The sequence below is a fragment of the Mercenaria mercenaria genome, chromosome 11, assembly GCF_021730395.1.
Source record: "Mercenaria mercenaria strain notata chromosome 11, MADL_Memer_1, whole genome shotgun sequence".
Taxonomy (NCBI): domain Eukaryota; kingdom Metazoa; phylum Mollusca; class Bivalvia; order Venerida; family Veneridae; genus Mercenaria; species Mercenaria mercenaria.
Genome location: NC_069371.1, coordinates 18605389 through 18629083, shown reverse-complemented (window position 1 = coordinate 18629083; position 23695 = coordinate 18605389). Strand labels below are relative to the sequence as shown.

The window sequence follows — 23695 nt, the reverse complement described above, 5'->3', positions numbered from 1 at the left end:
ATTATTTCTCTATTATTTGACTTTTTTTACATATATTTTTACATATTTCATAGGCCTACACAACTTAACCTCTTCATACATTGAATAAATCACAGAAAACAATTTAGGGCCTACCATCAATTTCACAGTTTATTAATTTATACAACAGACAGTTTCTGTCAATTAGGTCGTATGCCTTTTTAAAGTCGATAAAGCAGCAAAACGTTTCTTCTTATCGTTTATATTTTTTTCAATCAAAGAATTTAATATAAAAATAGCATCTACAGTACTATAATCTGTTTTAAACCCAAACTGGGCATCCGTAATTTTGTCGCTATCCATAGACAAGTCTTTCATTTATAATTACAGTGAAAAACTTCGCAAAACAACTTAATTTTGTTATTGTAATTCCCCTATAGTTATTTGGATCTGAGGAATCACCCTTTTTATGTAAAGGAATAATGCACCCTGACGACCAGCATCTCGGAAAGGTTCTACTATCAAGAATGTAATTAAGTAGCAATTGCAAAGGATTTACAATATAAATTATATATATTTGCTTTAAAATATTCATATAAAATATTATCAGCCCAACAAGCTTTATTACTACCCAGACATTTAGATGCCCGTACAATCTCTTCAACGGATATATGTCTATAAAGTTCTTCAAATGATGCACTGTTGCTTTCCGATGCTGAAAATGTTTTAACAAAGTCATCACACTCAATATTTGTTTCACGTTGGTTGTGGTCGGAGAAGAGACCTTTAAAATGCTTATAGAAAGAGTAATCTGTTATTTGCTCGCCTCGACTTGCAGATTTCTGTCTAAATGTCTTCCGGAATTCACGCGGCGGTTTATGTTTCATTGTATTTAGGGATTGGGCAAATATTTTATTAAAATTGTTTTTACATTTACGGCAATAATATAAATTATTTTTATTATAGTCTTTCTTCTACATTCATTCTTGTGTCATCATTTGATTTATATTGAAACATATATCATAATTTGGTGAAAGCAACACAGGAAAGGATAAGAATGGAAGACAAGTCTTATAGAATTATTCTCCTTTAAGTGTAATATATAAGTTGAAGAAGAAGATGTGTATGATAATCTCTTTATATTTCAGGTATCCCTTTTGGCATTTTAACCAAAGAGCTTTAAATATAATTTTATACTTCTTTTGTTTTAACTCTTTAGTCCTTTTTATTTTCCATGAAATATTGTTTTTCAATCGAACAGTATGAATATCACGTAAATGTTTACCTTGACATTGAGGAAGTTGAGGACGAAAGATGAATATAATTAATGACGAAAATAAATCGTCACGTGATCTTTCTGTGACGTCACTTCCACGGACACCGGTATTTTATTGGAAGCACGATATTTTTGTTGAAAATGTCGATGTTTCGCAATTCCATTGTGAAACTTGTGGCAAGCCATCAGGTGATGTGTCTTTTATATTTGAAATAACTTGTCAGAGTTGCATGCTGTGTTTTTAATGTTTCATGTCTTTAAAGTGGGCGAAGGCCAAGGACGATTAGTTAAATTTAGTGGGTGGAGAATGGGAAGGACTGTAATCTTGCTTCACAATTTTTGTAGAAAGTGTCATTAGGTTTATTTGAATCCAGAAGTTTAAGACTTCTCTGCCCTTGCCATTAGTATGTTTCTTTGTGAAAATAATATTGAATAATCCTTATTGTTCACATGTATAGAAAAATGCAGCAAGGTCATTTTATAGGCAATGTCTAAACTAGCTAAAAAATCAGCTCAGTCAGCGTTATGGATCTCTTGAGCTGAAAAAAATCCCGTATTGAAATCTAATTTGAAATTGTGCCTGAAGTCTGACATGCAAAAATTTCATTAAATGAAATGCAGTGGACTCACCTTGTACTTTACTGGTACTGATGATAAACCCGAACAGAAAATGAGGTTTTTTACCTGTAACTTTTTTATTTCTGCAATTTGTAATCAATGGTTGGTATCAAAATAAAGCTTAACATTTGCTGAAAACTTTACATAAGTCAAATTTATATTTAGTTAGCAAACTCACACGAAGTGAGGCCCTGAAAGGGGTTAGTAAAATGGGGACTGTAAGCAGGTTGACTGATGATAAATTCGATCACTTTGTCATTTACAAAATTTTCTTTGTAGTATTATATTGAAACTTTCCCCAAAAAGCTGCAACAGTCATTCCTGATAAGTAATGAAAGGTGACCCAATGTCAGGCCTTCATGTGGCGACAGTGAGCATGCGCAAAAAACACCCTCTTCCCCAGTAATTTTGGATAAATATTTTTTATACAGATAAATGTAAGTCATTTATTTATACAGAATATTTACCAATTTTGTTTTTATTTACACCAGTTGGTGTTGTAAATGGAAACTGTTAGATGGTGTATTCAATTTTATAAATAACCAATTGCAATAAAAATTTTCCAAGGTGGTCGACTTTATCATCTGTCCGGGTTTATCATCAGTACCAGTAAAATATTTCTAATCAATTTTTCTTTTGATCTGGCATAAAATAAACCATGCAACATAATTTTGACACAGTAGGAGAGATCGTGTTTGTATATAAATCTCTTGTATTTTCTTTTTTTAGAACTGATAAGACACCGAGGGTCCATGATTTTTTGTAAACAGTAATGTTTTTCTGACGGCTTAAACTTTCTTAAAAAACGAATGATATCAATAATCTTTTGATCAATGGAAAGAATATAAAACAAGCAATTTATTGATTACTTTTAATTATCATTTCGAAATAAAATGGATTTATTATGAACGCTTAACTTACAGTGTTTTTTCAAGAAGTTTGGAGTGTCCCTTCGCCGCTATTAAAATCATATGTCATTTAAAATGGTTATTCATTTTAAAAAGATATTTAAACGAGAAAATATGAAAATCGTAAGCATTTCAAAACTTTTTGAATTTTTAAAATCCATAAATGAGTGAAAAAATTATTAAAAATTAAAAATTCTGATCCCATACACAAATCATGTAAAAACATTTGTTTTGCCAACCATCAGATAAACAGGTATTATTGCGTGACGTCACGGCGATCTCTCCTTTAAGTTATACACACTGTGACACAAGTTTCATGGGTAAACCTGTCTGCAATATTTTGTTCGCCATTGCAGTTGTGACCTGATCAGGGTACTCTTCATTTTGAAAAACAAATAGGCGCTATAGAACTTTAACCTTCTAACTAACCTAAGATATGTTTTTCATTAATTTTCGTGAAAATGGTTATGTTGATAAATCAGTTTAATCATAAATATGCAAAATTTTGATCTTGATTTTCAAATTAACCATGTGCTCTGAACTTTTGCATGATGTCCACTTTTTCACCAGAGACATCAGATATTGCAGTTCAACACTGGTTAGTTAACCAAATCAGGGGGTTTCGCCATAACTTAATAATAGACGTGACCCTCAGAAAATAAAAATAGCGTCAGTTAAGTTATGGTAGCCAGAAATAGGCAGCATCTGCCCATTCAGTAACTGGAGATCCAGCCTGCACTCTAGCCGTCTAGGAAACAGATGCCTAGCCTATTCTCTAGAGTTTTTCTAGGTGTCCAGTAATAGTTTCGTCTTGGTTGTTGTAATCAGTTAATTAAATTTTTTTTATGCTTCCCAAAGGGCAAAAGGCAAACATATAGTTGCTGCTTTGTCTGTCTGTCTGTGACACTGTCACACTTTTGTCCGGAGTATAACTTGAAAAGTATTAATGACATTTGATTTGGGTCTTTTTCAGGTAAATTGCAACATCCGCAGGGTTCCCATTCATGTAAATGTGTATGTTTTCCACGTATAAATTTTGATCTGAAACATACAGAAAATTGCTCCATTTTCACGCAACCAGGAAGATGCTAAATTGTTCTATATCACAACAACAGCGAACTTACAATGTAATAGATCTGAAAGTAGCTGAAAAATGAACAGTTTGTGGAATTCCAGTGTCTATTTTTAGTCGTGTTGGGTGTTACTCGACTGCTTCCGTGTAAAATAATTAACATGCAAGTTTTCAATAGAAAATTATAGAGACAGTCTAGCGCGTGGTAATTTTTGAGTGATGTAATCGATTGCTGTTTGCATATGCGAGAAAAATGAACCAAACTATGGAATTACTTTCAGTTCACCATATCCTATAATGCGACATTTTGTCTTTGTGAAATTTCCGTTTGTCAATATTTGTCTCGGCACATTTTCCATACTGCAGTAACAATACTGAAATGCCTTTAAATAGTTACAGTAACTTCATCTGTAATCCATGAAATTTTTTACACAAATAATGATCAGAATCTGATGTACTTTAGCAATATATTATGTAAAGTATAATGTCATACTTTCTTTGAAAAAAAAAACTAATTCATAAACTGATTACTGGATGCATTGAAAACCCCTAGACGACAGGACAGGCTATGCATCCGGGACTGAATGGGTAGCTAGATAGCAGGGTACCTGACAGACAGACACTTCCCATTTTAAATGATATTTATAATAGCAAGTGTCTAGCGGTCTCATGTCTTCTTAATGGGTAGTAAGTTTATGATTCTGCTGGTATAATGTGTTTATATGAGAAAAAACCTTGTAATAAAGTTCTCATTCTTCTTTCAGGGTTTGGTGAGCAACTGCAGATATGCTACAGCAGCAAGCACAGTAGGTGTCATCTAGATTCAATGCTTTTAAATAGTTCCCTAGTAGCAGTAATTAGTAGAGTACAGGAACAACCATTGTAAATTTCCTAAGATTTTAAATGATAAAAAATGCACAAATTATTAAACTCCATCAGTGTTACTTCCCCTTATGGGTACAGTAGACACCGCCACCATGTATAAATAAGTTTTATTTTTCAATATTTTAAATGTTTTTCAAAGTTTTTATCTCTGTAGTTAAATATTATATATTTTGCTTGTAAAACGAGCAAAAAAAAAACAAAAAATAATATAGTTATACTAAAATTACTTCTTTTTTGTGGTGTTGTGACGTGCACCTGCAAAAAATGTTAACAAAGAAATTACTTGACGGTACATTAAGAGAATTTGATGAAAGGCATACTGCAAAATATGGATACATTAAATACTTCCATTATGTTCTTAAAGGTTGTAACATAAATGTCTATTTGCCTATAGATTATGGCTAGCATTTGATTTACCAGGTGTTGCTAAGCGTGTCGCCATTTTATGATCACATGGTTGTACCATCGTCACGTGATTTGCTTGAAGGCAGGGATGATTGTTAACAATATTCCTGTGCGGAGGTTGCAAATTTATATGAAAAACCTAACCTTTATTGTTTAGAACTCTAGTAGAAGTAGAATAGTAAATATATAGAAACACAGGGAAGTAAGAGTATGGTTTTTAGCTAGACTATTCATAGAGTAGTAGAGCTATTGGACTCGCCTGTGCGTCAGCATCGGCGTCCAGATTTGGTTAAGGTTTTGTATGTAAGCTGGTATCTCAGTAACCACTTGTGGGAATGGATTGAAACTTCACACACTTATTTACTGTGATAAACTGACTTACATTGCACAGGTTCCATAACTCTATTTTGCTTTTTTACAAAATGATGCCCCTTTTTCGTCTTAGAAATTTTTGGTTAAGGTTTTGTATGTAAGCTGGTATTTCAGTACTCACTTATGTGAATGGATTGAAACTTCACACACTTGTTCACTGTCATGATCTGACATGTACAAAGCAGGTCCCATAACTCTATTCATTTTTTTTTCTCAAAATTATGCCCCTTTTTCGACTTAGCAGTTTTTGGTTAAGTTTTTGTTTGTAAGCTGGTATCTCAGTATCCACTAATGGGAAAGGATTGAAACTTCACACACTTGTTCACTTTCTACTTTGCATTTTACAAAATTATGCCCCTTTTTCAACTTAGGAGTTTTTAGGGGAGCTATCCTACTCGCCCTGGCGTCGGCATGAGCGTGAGCGTCACACAAATGTTAAAGTTTGCATACCACCCCAAATATTTTCAAAGTCCATTGAGATATTGCTTTGATATTTTGCATACTTTTTTACCATCATGACCCCAGTCTGTAAAAAGGAGGAGGCAACTCTATCAAGCATTTTGACTGAATTATGGCCTCTTTTCAACTTAGACTATGCTTATTGTAATGTTAAAGTTTGCGTTCCGCCCAAAATATTTTCAAAGTCCATTGAGATATTGCTTTCATATTTTGCATACTTATTTACCATCATGACCCCAGTCTGTAAAAAGGAGGAGGCAACTCTATCAAGCATTTTGACTGTATTATGGCCCCTTTTCGACTTAGAATATGCTTATTGTAATGTTAAAGTTTTACTCATTGCTTATATTATACTATCAAGCACTGAGAATAGTGGAGCGCACTGTCCACTGACAGCTCTTGTTGGTTAAATTCTTATATGTAAGCTGGTATCTCGGTACCCACTAATGGAAATGGATTGAAACTTCACACACCTGTCCACTGTCATGAGCTGATAAGCACTATGCAGGTTCCATAACCCTGTTTTGCTTTTTTACTAAATTATGCCCCTTTTTTCGACATTTGTATTCATTCTATTGACAAGGCTGTTGAATAGTCGAGCGTTGCTGTCCTCCGACAGCTCTTGTTTATTACATGCCCGGAAAAAAGGAGGTATTATGCGATGACGCATCCATCCATCATATTTTTTGTCAGGAGCATAACTGGGTGACTATTCAAGGTATTGACTTTAAACAGATGGCGGTCAGACCATGCACAGAACACATGAACAAGGTCTGTAGGTCAAAGGTCACAGATGGAGCTCAATGGTCAAATGGTTTGACTTTGGTCATAGGTCAGTGCCACAGATTGAATTCAGATCTGTTCTTTTGTATTTTGTGTTCAGAGCACAACATCAAAACTATTCAAGATATTTTTTACTTTAAACTTGCATTTGAGTGGTGATGGGGTTATTTGATGAGTGCAGCAATCCACATTTCTTCCCCCAGCCCCAAAAAACCAGGTTGGTAGGTCAAAGGTCAACTGGTCATGGTTACAGCAAGTTCAAATCCCTTTGTTTATTGTATCTAGAGCACAACATTTCAAGGTATGAACTTTAATTTTGGAATGAAGATGGGTGGTGATGAAGTGATTTTAAGAGTGCAGCAATCTACATTAATCCCCCTCCCAAACCCCCCAGCCCCAGACTCATTACCATATTACATCCCCCCCTCCCCCCAAGCACACATACACCCCAAAAAATCTTTAAATTTTACTTCATACTTTGATCTAGAATATTTTGGGTGTATAATGCCCTGCTTTGGGGCACTCTTGTTTTGTTGTAATTTGCAAAGATTCTTAGTAAGGAATGTGTGCCATTGTTTACATGTTTTATAAAGAAAACAATTTCAACTTGCATCTTCGTCATGAATAATTTTCTGAATTTGAAAAAAAAAATCATTAAATAGCCTCTCTGTTTTACAGAACCTGAAGGCAGTTCTAGCCAATCAGATTCCAGAGAAACAAGAGGAAGTGAAAAAGTTCAGGAAGGAACATGGATCAACTAAGGTTGGAGAGGTCACAGTTGATATGGTAAGTAAATCAGTGTGTTGTTATTATTAAAGTAAAAAAGGCAGGAAATGCATGAAAGTAAAGAAGACTCATCAGGATAATGCCATTTGAGTGGAGGGTACAGGGTGATCTGTAATATATGATAACATAACTTTAATACCTTTTTCAGTTTTTGCGATAGTGAAATGGTTCAGCACTTGTTAGAAAGCTAATTGGCCCAGGTTTTATTAGACAGGTAGAATGATTGCATGCAACGTCAACATGACGTCAATGACGTCATATGTTTTCATTGTTTCTGAAAATTTGAAACAAAAATTTGGAAGTCAGATTATTTCCCTGAAGGCTTAACTTTGAATGGCCCCCTCACTCACCAGACTTAAATCCATTAGATTTCTTTTTATGGTGATTCCTAAAAGAAAAGAGTCTATTCTCCCAAGCCAGACACATTACTGGATTTGAAGGATTCTATCTGCCGTGAAATGCGCAATATCAGTTGTGAAACTTGCGAAGACACCATCAGGAACTTTCGACCTTGTTTACAGCTCATTTTGCAAAATTGATGGGGACATTTTGAACATCTATTGTAACTGAAGAAAGTGACATATGAAAATGATGTTTATGTGTAAAAAAACTTACATGTGTATGCTTATGTAATATATATTACAATATAGATTATTGTAAAAACTGACAAAGTTATTAATAAAGTTACTTATGTTATCATATATTATGTATGAAACTATGGTTAAACTGACCTTTAGCAAAGTTTGACAATTCCTGGTTTTAGGTTTTATCTATCTTTTTATGAAGTTTCACTGTTATCCAAAGGGCAAAGGACTCTTACTATACAATTTTTATATTATACAGTATTTACATTAATCTGAATTTTGACACCATGGACAGATTGTTGAAATTGAAAAATTTTCCTGTCCCTTAAAGTATGTTTTGATGTTTTAGACATGTCTGTTAAAACTCTTCAGTATACTTAAACTAGACTGTACTGTACCTGAGTATTAGGCTTAACTGAGATGACCCTGCCAGAAAATGACTTCTGATCATCCTAAGGAATCCCTTGTAAGTATCAAACTTTGTTTCCATAGCTGCTGTTCTTATGCAAAAAAATAATTCTTACTTTATTTGCAGATGTATGGTGGTATGAGAGGTATTCGTGGTCTCGTTACAGAAACTTCTGTCCTTGATCCCAATGAAGGAATCCGATTCCGTGGTTACAGCATTCCTGACTGTCAAGAACTCCTCCCAAGAGGTAAATTGCATTTTTCATAAGACCAGAATTTTCCCATTAGGTTGATATACAAAGTAGCACTAGATGACATTCTGTTAAATCAGAATAACAATGACAATGTCTGGCCAGTTGCTCAATGTAAATATTTTATGTCCTCAGTGTTAAAGTATTATGTTTGAACTAACTGTTTGTCACACCTTGTGCACTTAACTTCTCCTACAGTTTCTATCCAATCAAAATGAAACTTCGTACTGTACTTCATTAACATGAAGTAGACGTGCATATTTTCGTGACTTTCATGTCAAATTAATTTTTCTGGAATTAATGGACATTTTCAGCTCGACTGTCCCTGGTGTCGGCATCACACATTGATTGCAAGTATGTGTAGCTATCATTTAAAGGCATATAGCTTTGAAACTTAAAACAGGGTTCATACGCGTCAGGGAAAAAAAATTTTTTTCAAGGTCAGGGAATTGTCAGGGAATTTTACAAAATGTCAGGGAAATTTTGAAATTTGGAAAATGTCAGGAAAATGTCAGGGAATTTTCTGATCTGGTTAGGCAACAATTTGTAAAGGTTAAGGCAGTTTCTTCAAATATTTCCTTTTTCATGAAAGCTATCACACTTACAACAATTAAAGCATAATTTTAAATTATATGCATATATTTATATTCTACATATTTTTCAAATTCCACATAGAAGAAACTGAAAGGGATTTGCACCCATTACCTCCTGAGCAAATCTGGTGATGGCTATATCTAATGATTCGATTCCCTTCTCTCCATTGAACCACTAAATGTGCACATTTTAAGATAACAAAAGTCATACTAGGTGACTTGGTTTGTATCGTACCGAACCAAAAAGTCAGGGAAAAATGCTTTCATGTCAGGGAAAAGTCAGGGAAATGTCAGGGAATTTTGTCTGAAAGAATGTGTATGAACCATGTAAAATAGGCTTATACCTCAGAATAAATCCACAGGTAATGGAGGGACCGGTGAACAACCTTTACCTGAGGCTTTGTTTTGGCTGCTTTTGACTGGTGAAATTCCCACCCAACAGCAGGCTGATGCCATCTCTAAAGAGTGGAATGACAGAGCGGCCATACCCAACCATGTCACAACTATGTTGAACAACTTCCCTAGTAATCTCCACCCTATGTCACAATTCAGTGCTGCAATCACTGCATTGAACAGCGAGAGCAAATTTGCCAAGGCTTATCATAGTGGTGTGAAGAAGAGCCAATACTGGGAGGTAACTATCAAAGCAGAATATTTTTATTTTAGTCAAAACTTTATTTTTATATGGTTATAGAGAATATTTACATAATTATATTGTGTTAAGTAACATTCTAGTTTAGTTCACTGTGACCAATTCTTTTTCAATGGTAAAGTAAAGTTGCACATCATGTGACATGATTGTGGAGCTGGAGCTGCAGTACGAAATTCTATAGAATTCCATAGCTGAGTTCCAGTGGAAACAGTTATTTCTAAAAACAATGTTTAATAAGAGCCAATTTTGACTTAATTAACACAATTCACATACTTAATTTCTGTTTCTTACAGGTAGAGCTATTGCACTCACCCATTTGCCTGTGTCTGCATTCACAGCTGTGCCGGTGTCTACTGCCCAATTTGTTAAATGTTGTATATAAGCTTATATGTCAGTAATCACTTGTGGCAATGGATTGAAACTTCACACACTTCTTCACTGTGATGATCTGATTTCCATCCATCTGTCTGCAATGTTATAATATTTTGTATATATCATGTATATAGTACAATATTGTTTATACCATATCATTGACAGATATCAGATCATTATGTTTTACTGCAGTAGAGAAAATTAGTTGCCTTCCAGTAGAGGACTTTGTATTGCATGGCAATACTTCATTCACTTGTTTTTCCTTTTTTTTGACTTAGCATTTGTATATAAGCTGGTGTCTGAGTAACCTTTAATTGCAATGGATTGAAACTTCACATACTTGTTCACTGTGATGATCTTGCATGGAATGCACAGGCTTAATAACTCTTAATTTGCATTTTTAGCTCATCTGATTTTTTGAAAAAAAATGATGAGTTATTGTCATCACTTGAGCGGTTGTCGGCGTCGGCGTCTGCGTCGGCGTTGCCTGGTTAAGTTTTATGTTTAGGTCAGCTTTTCTCCTAAACTATCAAAGCTATTGCTTTGAAACTTGGAATACTTGTTCACCATCATAAGCTGACCCTGTATAGCAAGAAACATAACTCCATCTTGCTTTTTGCAAGATTTATGGCCCCTTTTGTACTTAGAAAATATCAGATTTCTTGGTTAAATTTTATGTTTAGGTCAACTTTTCTCCTAAACTAAGCTATTGCTTTGAAACTTGGAATACTTGTTCACCATCATAAGCAGACCCTGTACATCAAGAAACATAACTCCATCTTGCTTTTTGCAAGATTTATTGCCCCTTTTGGACTTAGAAAATCAGTTTTCTTGGTTAAGTTTTATGTTTAGGTCAGCTTTTATCCTAAAGTATCAAAGCTATTGCTTTAAAACTTGCAACACTTGTTCACCATCATAAGTTGACCCTGTACAGCAAGAAACATAACTCCATCCTGCTTTTTGCAAGATTTATGGCCCCTTTTGGACTTAGAAAATATCAGATTTCTTGGTTAAGTTTTATGTTTAGGCCAACTTTTTCTCTTAAACTATCAAAGCTATTGCTTTGAAACTTGCAACACTTGTTGACCATCATAAGCTGACCCTGTACAGCAAGCAACATAACTCCATCCTGCTTTTTGCAATAATTATTGCCCCTTTTGGACTTAGAAAATCATTTTCTTGGTTGAGTGTTATGTTTAAGTCAACTTTTCTCATAAACTATCAAAGCTATTGCTTTAAAACTTGCAACAGTTTTTCACCATCATAAGTGGACACTGAACATCAAAAAACATAACTCTATCCTGCTTTTTGCAAGAATGATGGCCCTTTTTAGACTTAGAAAATCATGGGTAGGACAATATTTCTATTACACAAAAAAAATCAGATGAGCGTCAGCACCCGCAAGGCGGTGCTCTTAATACAAAGTTAAGGTCCTTCTTCATTTTTTTTTTTGTTGTATTCTGTTATCCCATTAAGTAATGATTAAGCATCATAGAGGGAGTGTTCTATGTCTCAGAATTGTTGCCGCTCTTTAGATTGTTTGTTTTAGATGACAAGGCTTTTTAACATTTTGACTGTTGCTGTCGTTCTTATTCTGTTCTTTCCTACCATATTTGACATATAACACATAAAAGAATTCATTTGTTTAGGATAACCTGACTCTCCTTAGCTAAAATTCCTTTCCTTACTGATTTTTTTCCTGTTTCGTGGCAAAATTTTCATAAGTTATGCAAAAACGGTGTATTAAAGGGGAAATTATTTTTAAGGGCTCTTCTCAGATCTCAGTTTAATAACACTTAAACCTCTCATTTCTGATCTATGTAACATTGGTATTTCTGATGACAGAATCAATTTTTAAAAAAAAAATAGGATTCATCTAACTCTAACCTTCAAATTTTGGAGAAACATTGTTTAGGCCTAAGACACATTTATGATTACATGTAGACCTAAAACAATGTATAGTAGAAGTTTGTTTTGATGGATTTCAACTGTTGGAACCAGTGATAGTGTTATTTTGAATGTATATATAGAGATATACAGAGAGAGAGAGATATTGCCAATATGTAGGGAAAATTAATCCCTAGTTGCAGAAATTTCTGATTTTCACCGATACTGTGTTTGGTGTATATTTACAGTATGCCTATGAAGATTCCATGGACATGATTGCAAAGCTACCCACTGTTGCATCCATTATTTACCGTAACTTGTACAGAGAAGGCAGCTCTGTAGGTGCCATAGACCCAAAGAAAGACTGGAGTTGGAACTTTGCCACAATGCTGGGATATGATAACGCAGATTTTGTAGAGCTTATGAGATTATACCTGACAATACACAGGTAGAATATTTTCAGAATTCATTTCACGATTTTAAAGTCACTTATGCTTTAAAATAATTGTTTTCTTGTATTACATCATGCATTTTTATGCCCCCGAAGGGAGGCATATTAGTTTTCAACTGTCCGTCCGTTCGTTAGTTTGTTCGTTCGTCACAACGTTAACTTTTTGCATGAAGGCACTTTACTCGCAAACCACTGCACCCAGGACCTTCAAACTTCACATGCTGATAGTACACTGGGACCCCGTTATAACGCTGTCGTCGGGGTCCAAGTTTCGAGACCCGCAGATCTAGCGGGGTTAAATTTATAACGCGGGTTGATCGTATCAGCGGTATAAGCAATACCCCACCCACCGGTAACGTATTTTGGACGCTGTTTTATGTTAATAAGAAATGAGAATCGTATAAACGGGACATTTATTTACCTTAAATGCTACTGAAAAATACATTAAAAGAATTATAACGCTGTGTCATCTCATTTTGTCGCGATTATAAAAGAAAATTGGATTTGTGTATCCCGGAAGTAAATATATATAACACTGTGTGAGGAGTGTGCGGTCGTGAGAATTACATATGCAATGCAATTGCACTGGGGGTTTACGTAACTAAAAGAGAAAAAACGCGAACAGTCTTAAAAAAAATTAATTTCGAATAAATCTACTTGAAGGAAATCGATAAATAAGATAGAAATTTTTTAAATCACCGTCGTTGATATACGATATTAAAAAGGGAGCACATTCTCAGTAAGGCTTTCAGTGCATCAAATCTTCGTTATTTCCAATGAATTGAGTGTGATGGTTACGAAAAACGGCTGCAGTTTATTACAAAATTCGATTTTTTATTCACTCAAGTGATCATGTCATCTGCATAACAAGCGTGTAACATTGGTCAGTCAACTATCAAACCGTTTAAGTTTGCAGATGACATGATCACTTGAGTGAATAAAAAATCGAATTTTGTAATAAGCTGAGTAATTCATTTTATTTCGATACAATTTCTAGTTTTACGTTTGCATTTGATAGACATACCAACTATTTAACAATCTGAACCAAATGGCAAGCTTTAAATCTGTGTGTAGCTTCTGAATTCATTTATTTCCAATCTATCTTGGTTGCGCAACCAAGATAGGCAAAGGGAGATAATAATAATTTTTTAAACTTTCGTTTCTGTCGAATTCCATCTAAATACATAATTGTTAATGAAAATATTTTACAAATATATTTCAATATATCTAATATTAATACCTTTCCTTAAGCAAAGTATGCTTATGAAATTTATACTTATGATAAAATAACTCTATCTTGGTTGGGCAACCAGGATAGGAAAATCGAATTTTAAAAATACCTCCAGCGAAAATCTAACTTGTATTAAGTGTTTAGTGAACATAAATGAGTGTAAATGATCAGATGTTAAAGTTACAAGCAAATCCCTTACATGGTCGAAGTCTGATTATCCACCTTAAACAAAGGCGATTACGCAAACAAGTAAGCTAGCAGACGATTATTAGCTCATCTGATTTTTTTGAAAAAAAAATGATGAGTTATTGTCATCACTTGAGCGGTTGTCGGCGTCGGCGTCTGCGTCGGCGTTGCCTGGTTAAGTTTTATGTTTAGGTCAGCTTTTCTCCTAAACTATCAAAGCTATTGCTTTGAAACTTGGAATACTTGTTCACCATCATAAGCTGACCCTGTATAGCAAGAAACATTTATAACTCCGTCTTGCTTTTTGCAAGATTTATGGCCCCTTTTGTACTTAGAAAATATCAGATTTCTTGGTTAAGTTTTATGTTTAGGTCAACTTTTCTCCCAAACTATCGAAGCTATTGCTTTGAAACTTGGAATACTTGTTCACCATCATAAGCAGACCCTGTACATCAAGAAACATAACTCCATCTTGCTTTTGCAAGATTTATTGCCCCTTTTGGACTTAGAAAATCAGTTTTCTTGGTTAAGTTTCATGTTTAGGTCAGCTTTTATCCTAAAGTATCAAAGCTATTGCTTTAAAACTTGCAACACTTGTTCACCATCATAAGTTGACCCTGTACAGCAAGAAACATAACTCCATCTTGCTTTTTGCAAGATTTATGGCCCCTTTTGGACTTAGAAAATATCAGATTTCTTGGTTAAGTTTTATGTTTAGGTCAACTTTTTCTCTTAAACTATCAAAGCTATTGCTTTGAAACTTGCAACACTTGTTCACCATCATAAGTTGACCCTGTACAGCAAGCAGCGTAACTCCATCCTGCTTTTTGCAATAATTATTGCCCCTTTTGGATTAGAAAATCATTTTCTTGGTTGAGTATTATGAGTAAGTCAACTTTTCTCATAAACTATCAAAGCTATTGCTTTAAAACTTGCAACAGTTTTTCACCATCATAAGTGGACACTGTACATCAAGAAACATAACTCTATCCTGCTTTTTGCAAGAATGATGGCCCTTTTTAGACTTAGAAAATCATGGGTAGGACAATATTTCTATTACACAAAAAAAATCAGATGAGCGTCAGCACCCGCAAGGCGGTGCTCTTGTATTATATTCACGGTCACAGGGGCCAACGTTAAATTTTTGCATGAAGGCACTTTACTCGCGAACCACTTCACCCAGGACCTTCAAACTTCACATGCTGATAGTACTTATTGAGTACACCACCCCTACTGACTTTGGGGTCACCAGGTCAAAGGTCAAGGTCACCAGGTCAAAGGTCAAGGTGCTGCGGGGGCATTTGTCACCATTAGTGACAGCTCTTGTTAATCTATGATTTTCTATCGTTGGCATTTCACAGAAAACTTTCATAGACATGAACATAGATCAGATTGAAAAGATGTAGTTAAAGTAATGTGAAGATACTGAAATATTTATCAAATTTTTGTAAAACGTTTCTAAAACAGAGTCCGACTGTGAACCCGACCCGCCCGCTTAGCTCAATAGGGAGAGCATCGGTCTACGGATCGCGGGGTCGTGAGTTCGATCCTCGGGCGGGGCGTATGTTCTCCGTGACAATTTGATAAAAGACATTGTGTCCGAAATCATATGCCTCCACCTCTGATTCATGTGGGGAAGTTGGCAGTTACTTGCGGAGAACAGGTTTGTACTGGTACAGAATCCAGGAACACTGATTAGGTTAACTGCCTGCCGTTACATGACTGAAATACTGTTGAAAAACGGCGTTAAACCCAAAACAAACAAACAAACAGACTGCGAACCCATCAACCTGAGCTTGTAGAATTGAAATACTAGCAGTACAGGGTTTGCAAATATTCAGTGTCATACACAACAACTATATTCAGGGGTTTCATCAATTATTGAAGTAAAAGGCAGAAGTTCGAAGTGGGATGGTGCCTTGGAGTCGTCCAATATAGAACTTCATTTACTGCATGAAAGGAGCAGTGGCTTTAGACTGCTATAGCGGGGGTAAGTCCCCACCCCCTGGCACTTGATGAAACCTCAGAGTTACACTACCATTGGAAAATTTCTCTTTTTATCTTCAAGTTATTCATTTGGAGGCTGCTTTAATAGTTTAATACATGCTAACATTTTTGCAGTGATCATGAAGGAGGTAACGTTAGTGCACATACAACCCACTTGGTAGCCAGTGCTCTGTCAGATCCATACCTTAGTTTTGCTGCAGGCATGAACGGACTGGCCGGACCACTCCACGGTCTTGCTAACCAGGTTTGTATCTCTGACAGGTTTACTTTTTGTATTTATATGCAAAATCATGTTGTGTTTGTGAATGGTTTTCTTCTATATAAGCTGTCCAAGCAATGGAAATTTTAGAGATACTCTTGAGTGCCTCCCACACAACTAAGAGAACAGTACTGGTTCTTCCCAAAAATGAAGACATAATGTATGTGCTACACAGTTGGCATGTTGAAGAACCAGTTTGTCTATTGGTTAAGAGCTGGGCAAATTTAGATAAACATATCTGAAAGATTTCTCTCCCTCTGTTCTCATTCTGGTCAGACTGCTGGGAGGGTTTGGCAGCAGTAGTGACTAATTTTGAATGTAAAGTACATGTTTATCATGACAATACTGCTATATAAATCTGGAATAATATGTGATATATATATATTTTGTTAAGCATCTAAAATACAGAACAGATAAATTAATAATTTTTACTTTAACACTGCCATAAATTAGTTGTACAATTTCTGTAAGGAGTCTGATGCTTATTTATAAAGTAGATAGCAAATAACAGTAAAACCAGACAACATTTTTCCTTTAATTTTGATATTGCAATCATTTTTCAATTGACAAATATTTTTATAGTAGAGCATGCTGTTCTTCAGGCAGCTCATGTGTTTATATAACAACAAAGGTAAAACAAGGTATTACTGTTGTACCTGTTTCAGGAAGTACTTATTTGGTTGACAGAGGTGAGAAAAAAAGTGGGAGACAATATTACTGAGGATGGAATGAAGGAGTTTGTGTGGAACACATTAAAGGGTGGACAGGTTAGTGTACTTGTGGCTGTCCTTGTTTATCTTGTTCTGGTAATTTGGTGGGGGCATTTATGTATTGATACGTCTGATATTTTGACTGATGATTGTTAGAAACAATTTACAAAAGGGTGTTGAATGAAGGCAAATGGGCGGCGATTAGGGCAGAAGGGCGACGCTGAAAAAGGGCAAGGCGCTGCACCCTTCTATTCCGCTCTGGAAAATCCCTATACCATGACTTTACATTTCTCCATGTTTGACCCTATCATGTATACATTATCAGAATGAAGTTAGCACTTTACATAGAAACCATTGATAGATTGTGTTGGATGATGTTATCAAGATAAATCCCATACATCTACCTCATATCAAGCAGTTGTCTTAGTTAGATCTGGTACAAGTAGGTTAAGTGTCACAGGTGTATAACTGAATATTTTTGGAAAAAATAGCATTTATTCAATGAAACAAACATAACTGTGTTAAAATGATAAAAAAAATCCTCTTTTACAGGTTGTCCCAGGATATGGCCATGCAGTGTTGAGGAAGACAGATCCACGTTACACATGCCAGAGAGAATTTGCTTTGAAGAAATTGCCAGACGATCCAATGTTCAAACTTGTTTCAGCTCTGTACAAAGTTGTGCCAGACATTCTCCTGGAACAAGGCAAAGCAGCAAACCCCTGGCCAAATGTTGATGCACACAGTGGAGTACTTTTACAGGTTAATACCTTTTTAGCTCCACTATTCGGAGAATAGGGGTGCTATTCTACTCACCCCAGTGTCGGTGTCGGCGTGAGCTTTCTTAGTTAAAGTTTTTTGGCAACCTTTGTTTTTCTGTCATATCTTTGTTACTATTGCTTATATCTTACTGTAACTTCACATAAACATTGTCCAGCATACAAACAAAGTATGTGCAGGGGCTGGGCCCATTATACTTAAGGTCAAGGTCACCAAGGTGTTATACTCGGGTTATTTTTAAGAAAGTTTTTCGGCAACCTTGGTTTTTCTGTCATATCTTTGTTACTATTGCTTACATCTTACTGTAACTTCACATACACATTGTCCATCATACAAACAAAGTATGTGCAGGGGCTGGGCCCATTATACCCAAGGTCAAGGTCACCTAGGTGTTATACTTAGGTTATTTTTAAGGTTAAATTTTTTCGGCAACCTTTGTTTTTCTGTCATATCTTTGTTACTGTTGCTTATATCTTACTGTAACTTCACATAGACATTGTCCATCATACAAACAAAGTATGTGCTGGGGCTGGGCCCATTATAACCAAGGTCAAGGTCCCCAAGTTGTTATACTTGGAATTATTTTCATGTTAAATTTTTTCGAAAGCTTCGTTTATAGACTTATCTTTGGTACTTTAATAGATAATGACTTGAAATAGAAATATTTCTTTATAATCATCATCTGCATGTGTGGTTACAATCCCCATAACTCTAATTGTATTTTTGACAGAATTATGCCCCTTTCATACTTAAAGTTTTTTGGCAATCTTCGCTTTCTGGATATAACTTTAGTACAATATAAGATAATGACTTGAAACTTAAAAATTATATTTATCATCATCATCTGCTATAATAATAAATAAAATAAATAAATAAATAATATAAGATAATGACCTGAAACTTAAAAATTATCTTTTATCATCATCATCTGCTATAATAATAAATAGAATAAATAAATAAATAAAGAAATAAAGAAATATCATCTGAGTTTAGCAAAGTCTTTATACTTCAAGTGCATGTAGTTTCTTGGACTGTTTTTATGCCCCCGGCATCTACTGATGCGGGAGGCATATAGTGATCGTCCTGTCCATCCGTCCTTTCGTCCGTCCATCCGTACGATGTTAACCAAATGGGACCGTTTCATCTAGCATCAATACCCCTTACTAGAATGACTTGATATTAATGCAGATGTAACCTGTGACCATTCCTCATCTTCAGACATCACCTGACCTCAGTTTGACCTTTACCTTGACCTCATTTTGGACTTAGGTTGCTTTATATGGGCCATCTCTTGGTTAACCAAATGGGCCCGTTTCATCTAGCATCAATACCGCTTACAAGAATGAATTGATACTAATACAGATGTAACATGTGACCATTCCTCATCTTCAAACATCACCTGACTTAGTTTGACCTTGACCTTGACTCATTTTGGACTTAGGTTGCTTTATATGGGCCATCTCTTGGTTAACCAAATAGGACCATTTCGTCTAGCATCAATACTGCTTACAAAAATGAATTGATACTAATACAGATGTAACTTGTGACCATTCCTCATCTTCAAACATGACCTGACCTCAGTTTTACCTTGACCTCGTTTTGGACTTAGGTTCCTTTGTATTGACAAGGATGCCACTGGGGGCATCAAGCGTTTATTGAACGCAGCTCCTTGTTTCTGATATAATTTAATTTCATCAAAATAAAGAATGTCAGTACCCCTTCCATACTTGACCTTTAACCCCTCTGAGTAGTAGGGTCTTTTTATATCTTGGTGTATCTTCCTTTTAAAGTAGAAGTCTCTTATTGAGACATAAAATCATTTTACTGTCAAATCGCCGAATAGTGGAGCGCGCTGTCTTACGGACAGCTCTTGTTTTTGATGTAATGAAATTGAAGTCAGCAAGCCCAATTGGCTCCAGTTATACTCTCAAATGAGTGATTATGGCAAGGGGTGAATGTTCTCTATTATCTATAGTCATCCATCTCTGAGTCTCTTAAAGTCTTAAAGTCTTCCGTTATGGAATCCAGAAGCACTAGAGAGGTATCTGAGAGTCCAAAAGTACTTGTAAGGTATCTGAGTTTCATAAGCAAGTTCAAAACTTCAAATCATATTCACAGTGTTTATTCCAGAAACAGGGGAAATCCCCCTTTGTCTGAAAAAGGGGGGATTTTTCAAAAACAAGGGGGATGCTTCTCAGAGACATGGGGGATGTCATATATATAAACACATGAAACAAACAATTATTACAGGCAAGAGCTTGTCCCACTATTGACTAATTTGTCATTTTAGAAAAGATTTTTCCTTGCATCTTAGTTTTAAACTCAACCGTACTAATGCTTTATACATATATCAAACTTTGATGTATGCTCTCATTGAATGTGTAATATACTGACTAAAGTTAAACCTAGGTTAATAGTGTACATTCAATGTGCGTGTAGTGTACGTCAATGTGGGAGAATTAGTGCCTTCCAGACCAAAGGGAAGGCATTCTTGTCAACAAAACATCTCTCGCGCGCAAAACAATTTACTTGTGTTTTATGAATGCGTGCCTACAGTCAAGAAATGCATAGGCCCTGTCTTGAATACGAGTCAGAAAGGTGTGGAATCTGGCAAAAACTTGCGTGATCTCACTCCTGGAATAAACACTGTATTCATTACTTATTCTTTAAAGTAAATGAGTTGTATCAGATACCAAAATGTAGCTGGCAAGTTGCAGCATAATGGAGCAGGTGAAAGCACACTGAGTTGAGACAAATATGCAAATGAGTTATAATATTTCAAACAATTTATCTCGATAATTGTTTTTGTTTACAGTACTATGGTATGACAGAGATGAATTATTACACGGTACTGTTTGGTGTATCACGTGCGCTCGGATGTATGGCATCAGTAATTTGGGACAGAGCTCTTGGACTGCCGATTGAACGACCAAAATCTTTTGATACACCGGCCCTGAAGAAGCTTGCTGCAGCCGCTAAGAAATAAATGGACTTTTTAGTTTGATTTTACTATGGTGTAGAACTCTATAAACTGAAAATAGTTAAATTATTTTTGAGAATCAATATTAGTGGATATTGTATTTTAAGTTATTGGTTTTCGTAGCAGGTGTAATTTTCTGTTTGTTACAGTAAAGATCAAGTTGTTGTTAAGCATGAGCTGTTGGTTCTCTTATCATGTAGAAATGGTTCAAATTACATCAGTAAACTAAAAGTGCAACTTGTGTATGTATTTTCTTTGAAATACATTAAGTGATTTTGAAATTAGTGCTATTTCTATCTTAGGTCACCAGTATATTCATTTAACTTTCATCCTAAACATGTGTGAATGATAATGATGCTGTGTAAACTTGTATGTGTTTTGAACAAAGCTTGAAATAAGATTTCAATTATATTATGCAGCTAGTGTGTTGTGCTTTTTTCTGTTTTACACATTGTTGTGTATGCAGTCCTATGTTAACAGCATATGTGTACATGTACTTTATTTTATGACATTAGAAAATTTTACTTTTTCATATGAACTATTTATTATTAATCTTGCACCAATATATTATTCATTTTCTAACATAAACATAATTATTACAAGTTTTCTTTTCTATGAAAAAAAAAATAAATTGATTGTTACACAGCAGGCATGCTGTTTATTTATGGAGCAGTGGCAGGGCTTTTTTCCATATGAAGCAACCACCCTGTAAAAGGAGGCAATCCCAATGCAGAAAAGCATGTTTTTTCCCAATGCTGGACTTGAAATTCCCAAACCATTGTTACTGCCTAGGTTTTTTCTGCTTTTCAACAACAGTTTTGCTACTAAGTTTCCATTATTCCCAATTAAGACAAATTACAGAGGTATTTTACCGATGTTGGTGGCATTCCCAAAATGATGAGAAAAAGGCCTGAGTGAGTATTTCTGTTTTAAATAGTTATATAACAAAAGAAAATATTTATTCACATGACCCTCTAGTATCTGTAAGAAAACACATATTATAAATATGTTCAGCAAACAGACAGTAGCTAAAAAATGCTGGAAGCAAAAGCATAGGTGACCAATGTATTATTTGACTGTGATAGCTGTTTTGATAAACTGTTAGACTTGTTTTCACCTATGGATGTTTGTATGGCAACTGAATATTGGAAAGTCCATGGATGGCAGGAAGATACATGCGTTTTGAATTTTTTGATGTTTGATAACTTCAGGTTGAGTCATTGTCTATTAGAATGATACATGATCAGAGAGTGTACAATGATATGATTAATTTTATTCCATGTAAGTAACATGTCATATAAAGACATATATTTCAATTATTAGGAGTAGAGAGGAAGGTTCAGTATAAATTGGTTGCATTGCCATATTCAGATTGGTGCAAATTGGAGACAAACTTTGATCTCTTTGTGAACCATCATAGACAGATATTTTTGTATGCCACAGGATGTTGTTCAAGAACTGTTTAAACTTCTTTCGGAGAGTCTTTCACTTTTGAAAAAATAAAATTCTGCTTAAAAAAAAGTTAAATTTATATTTACAGTATGCACTTTATTTGCATCTGTATAAAATGCTTCAGTTATAGTGTATGTTTAATTTGCAGTCATCTTGATATAGAAATATTCTCATAAAAAAATTTTTGCTTTATGTTTGTCAAGTGGCAACTAATCTGTCTGCTGGTGTTCCTTGCAAGATTAATGCTTCTTAATTGGCAGCTTGCCTGTCTTACAGCATTCCTGTGAAAAGACTTTGCCCATTATATCAAAAATAATAATTTTTAGATTTTGTGATGTGTAACTGTATTTTTTATCTGAAACATTTTTCAGCATTTCTTCATAATCATTTTAAATTTAATATACAGGTTTTTCCTTAACTGTAAATATTTCCAAACTGTTTTCCCATTTTTTATCACCGGTGTAATTGTTTACAATAGAAGTGCTAGAATCACCTTACTCCATTTACAATGAAATATCTCCAATAAACAGAAAAATGCTTTAAAAAACAATTACAGTAGCTTTGTATATCTTCTTAGCCTTCATTTCTAGTTTGATGCTGTGTATGTATATTTAGCAAGTGGTATATATGTTGTATATTGTCTCCAGTCGAGCTCTGTGCTGTGCCAGAAGAGAGCAGATGTTAGATTCATGCAAAATGCATGACTTATCAAGAACGTTGTTGTTATATTAATGGATTGCAGAGAAATAGAAAAACATTTCTATTTGAAAAACCTTATAATAAATCGATTTTAAATAAAGTAGATATTTTTGTTATTCTTTCTTATAGAAAATGACCATTTTAACAGAGTATATTTTGCTGCTGTGTATTTGAGTTTCAGGCAAGTTTTTGTCAGAAATAAGATTGGCCTGTGTTCCTGCCTTCGGTTACTGATGGAAAATGCTTCCCCTTCAACTACTGGTTGATCCATAGTTTCTGTAACAAAGTTTTTCTTGAATAAGTGTATTTCAAGAAGTCCTGTGAAATTTCAGTGCTTGCTCCATTCTTAGCTCACCCCGAGTACGAAGTGCTCCTGGTGAGATATTGTGATCACTCACCGTCCGTTGTATAGTGTCCGACTGTCCGCACTTTGCTTCAAATAAAATCGTTGAAACCATTTGGTGGAAGTTGGCAAAACTTTGCCTGGGAGCTCCTTGGATTGTCCTCTACCAAAGTTTTATTCCATGCATAACTGGTTTTCAGGACAGCAGAAACGGAAAATTTCATGACTCTTCTTCTTTGAAACCACTTGCCAGTTACCAAAATAATCAGACAAAAATGTTTTTTGTGTTACCCTTCACCAAGATTGTCAAGATTATTCTAATTTGTTG

The 23695-nt window shown here is 35.0% G+C and overlaps 1 protein-coding gene across 1 annotated transcript; it reads left to right on the top strand.

Moving 5' to 3' along the window:
* The first annotated feature begins 1295 nt into the window (after positions 1-1295).
* LOC123531507 (citrate synthase, mitochondrial-like) lies at positions 1296-23124 on the top strand. The gene is made up of 10 exons (XM_053518679.1): positions 1296-1423; positions 4597-4638; positions 7415-7522; positions 8642-8762; positions 9721-9992; positions 12518-12717; positions 16259-16388; positions 17069-17170; positions 17666-17875; positions 20709-23124. The coding sequence occupies exons 1-10, from the start codon at positions 1376-1378 to the stop codon at positions 20877-20879; spliced, it is 1404 nt and encodes a 467-aa protein (XP_053374654.1). The 5' UTR covers positions 1296-1375; the 3' UTR covers positions 20880-23124.
* The last annotated feature ends 571 nt before the right edge of the window (positions 23125-23695 follow it).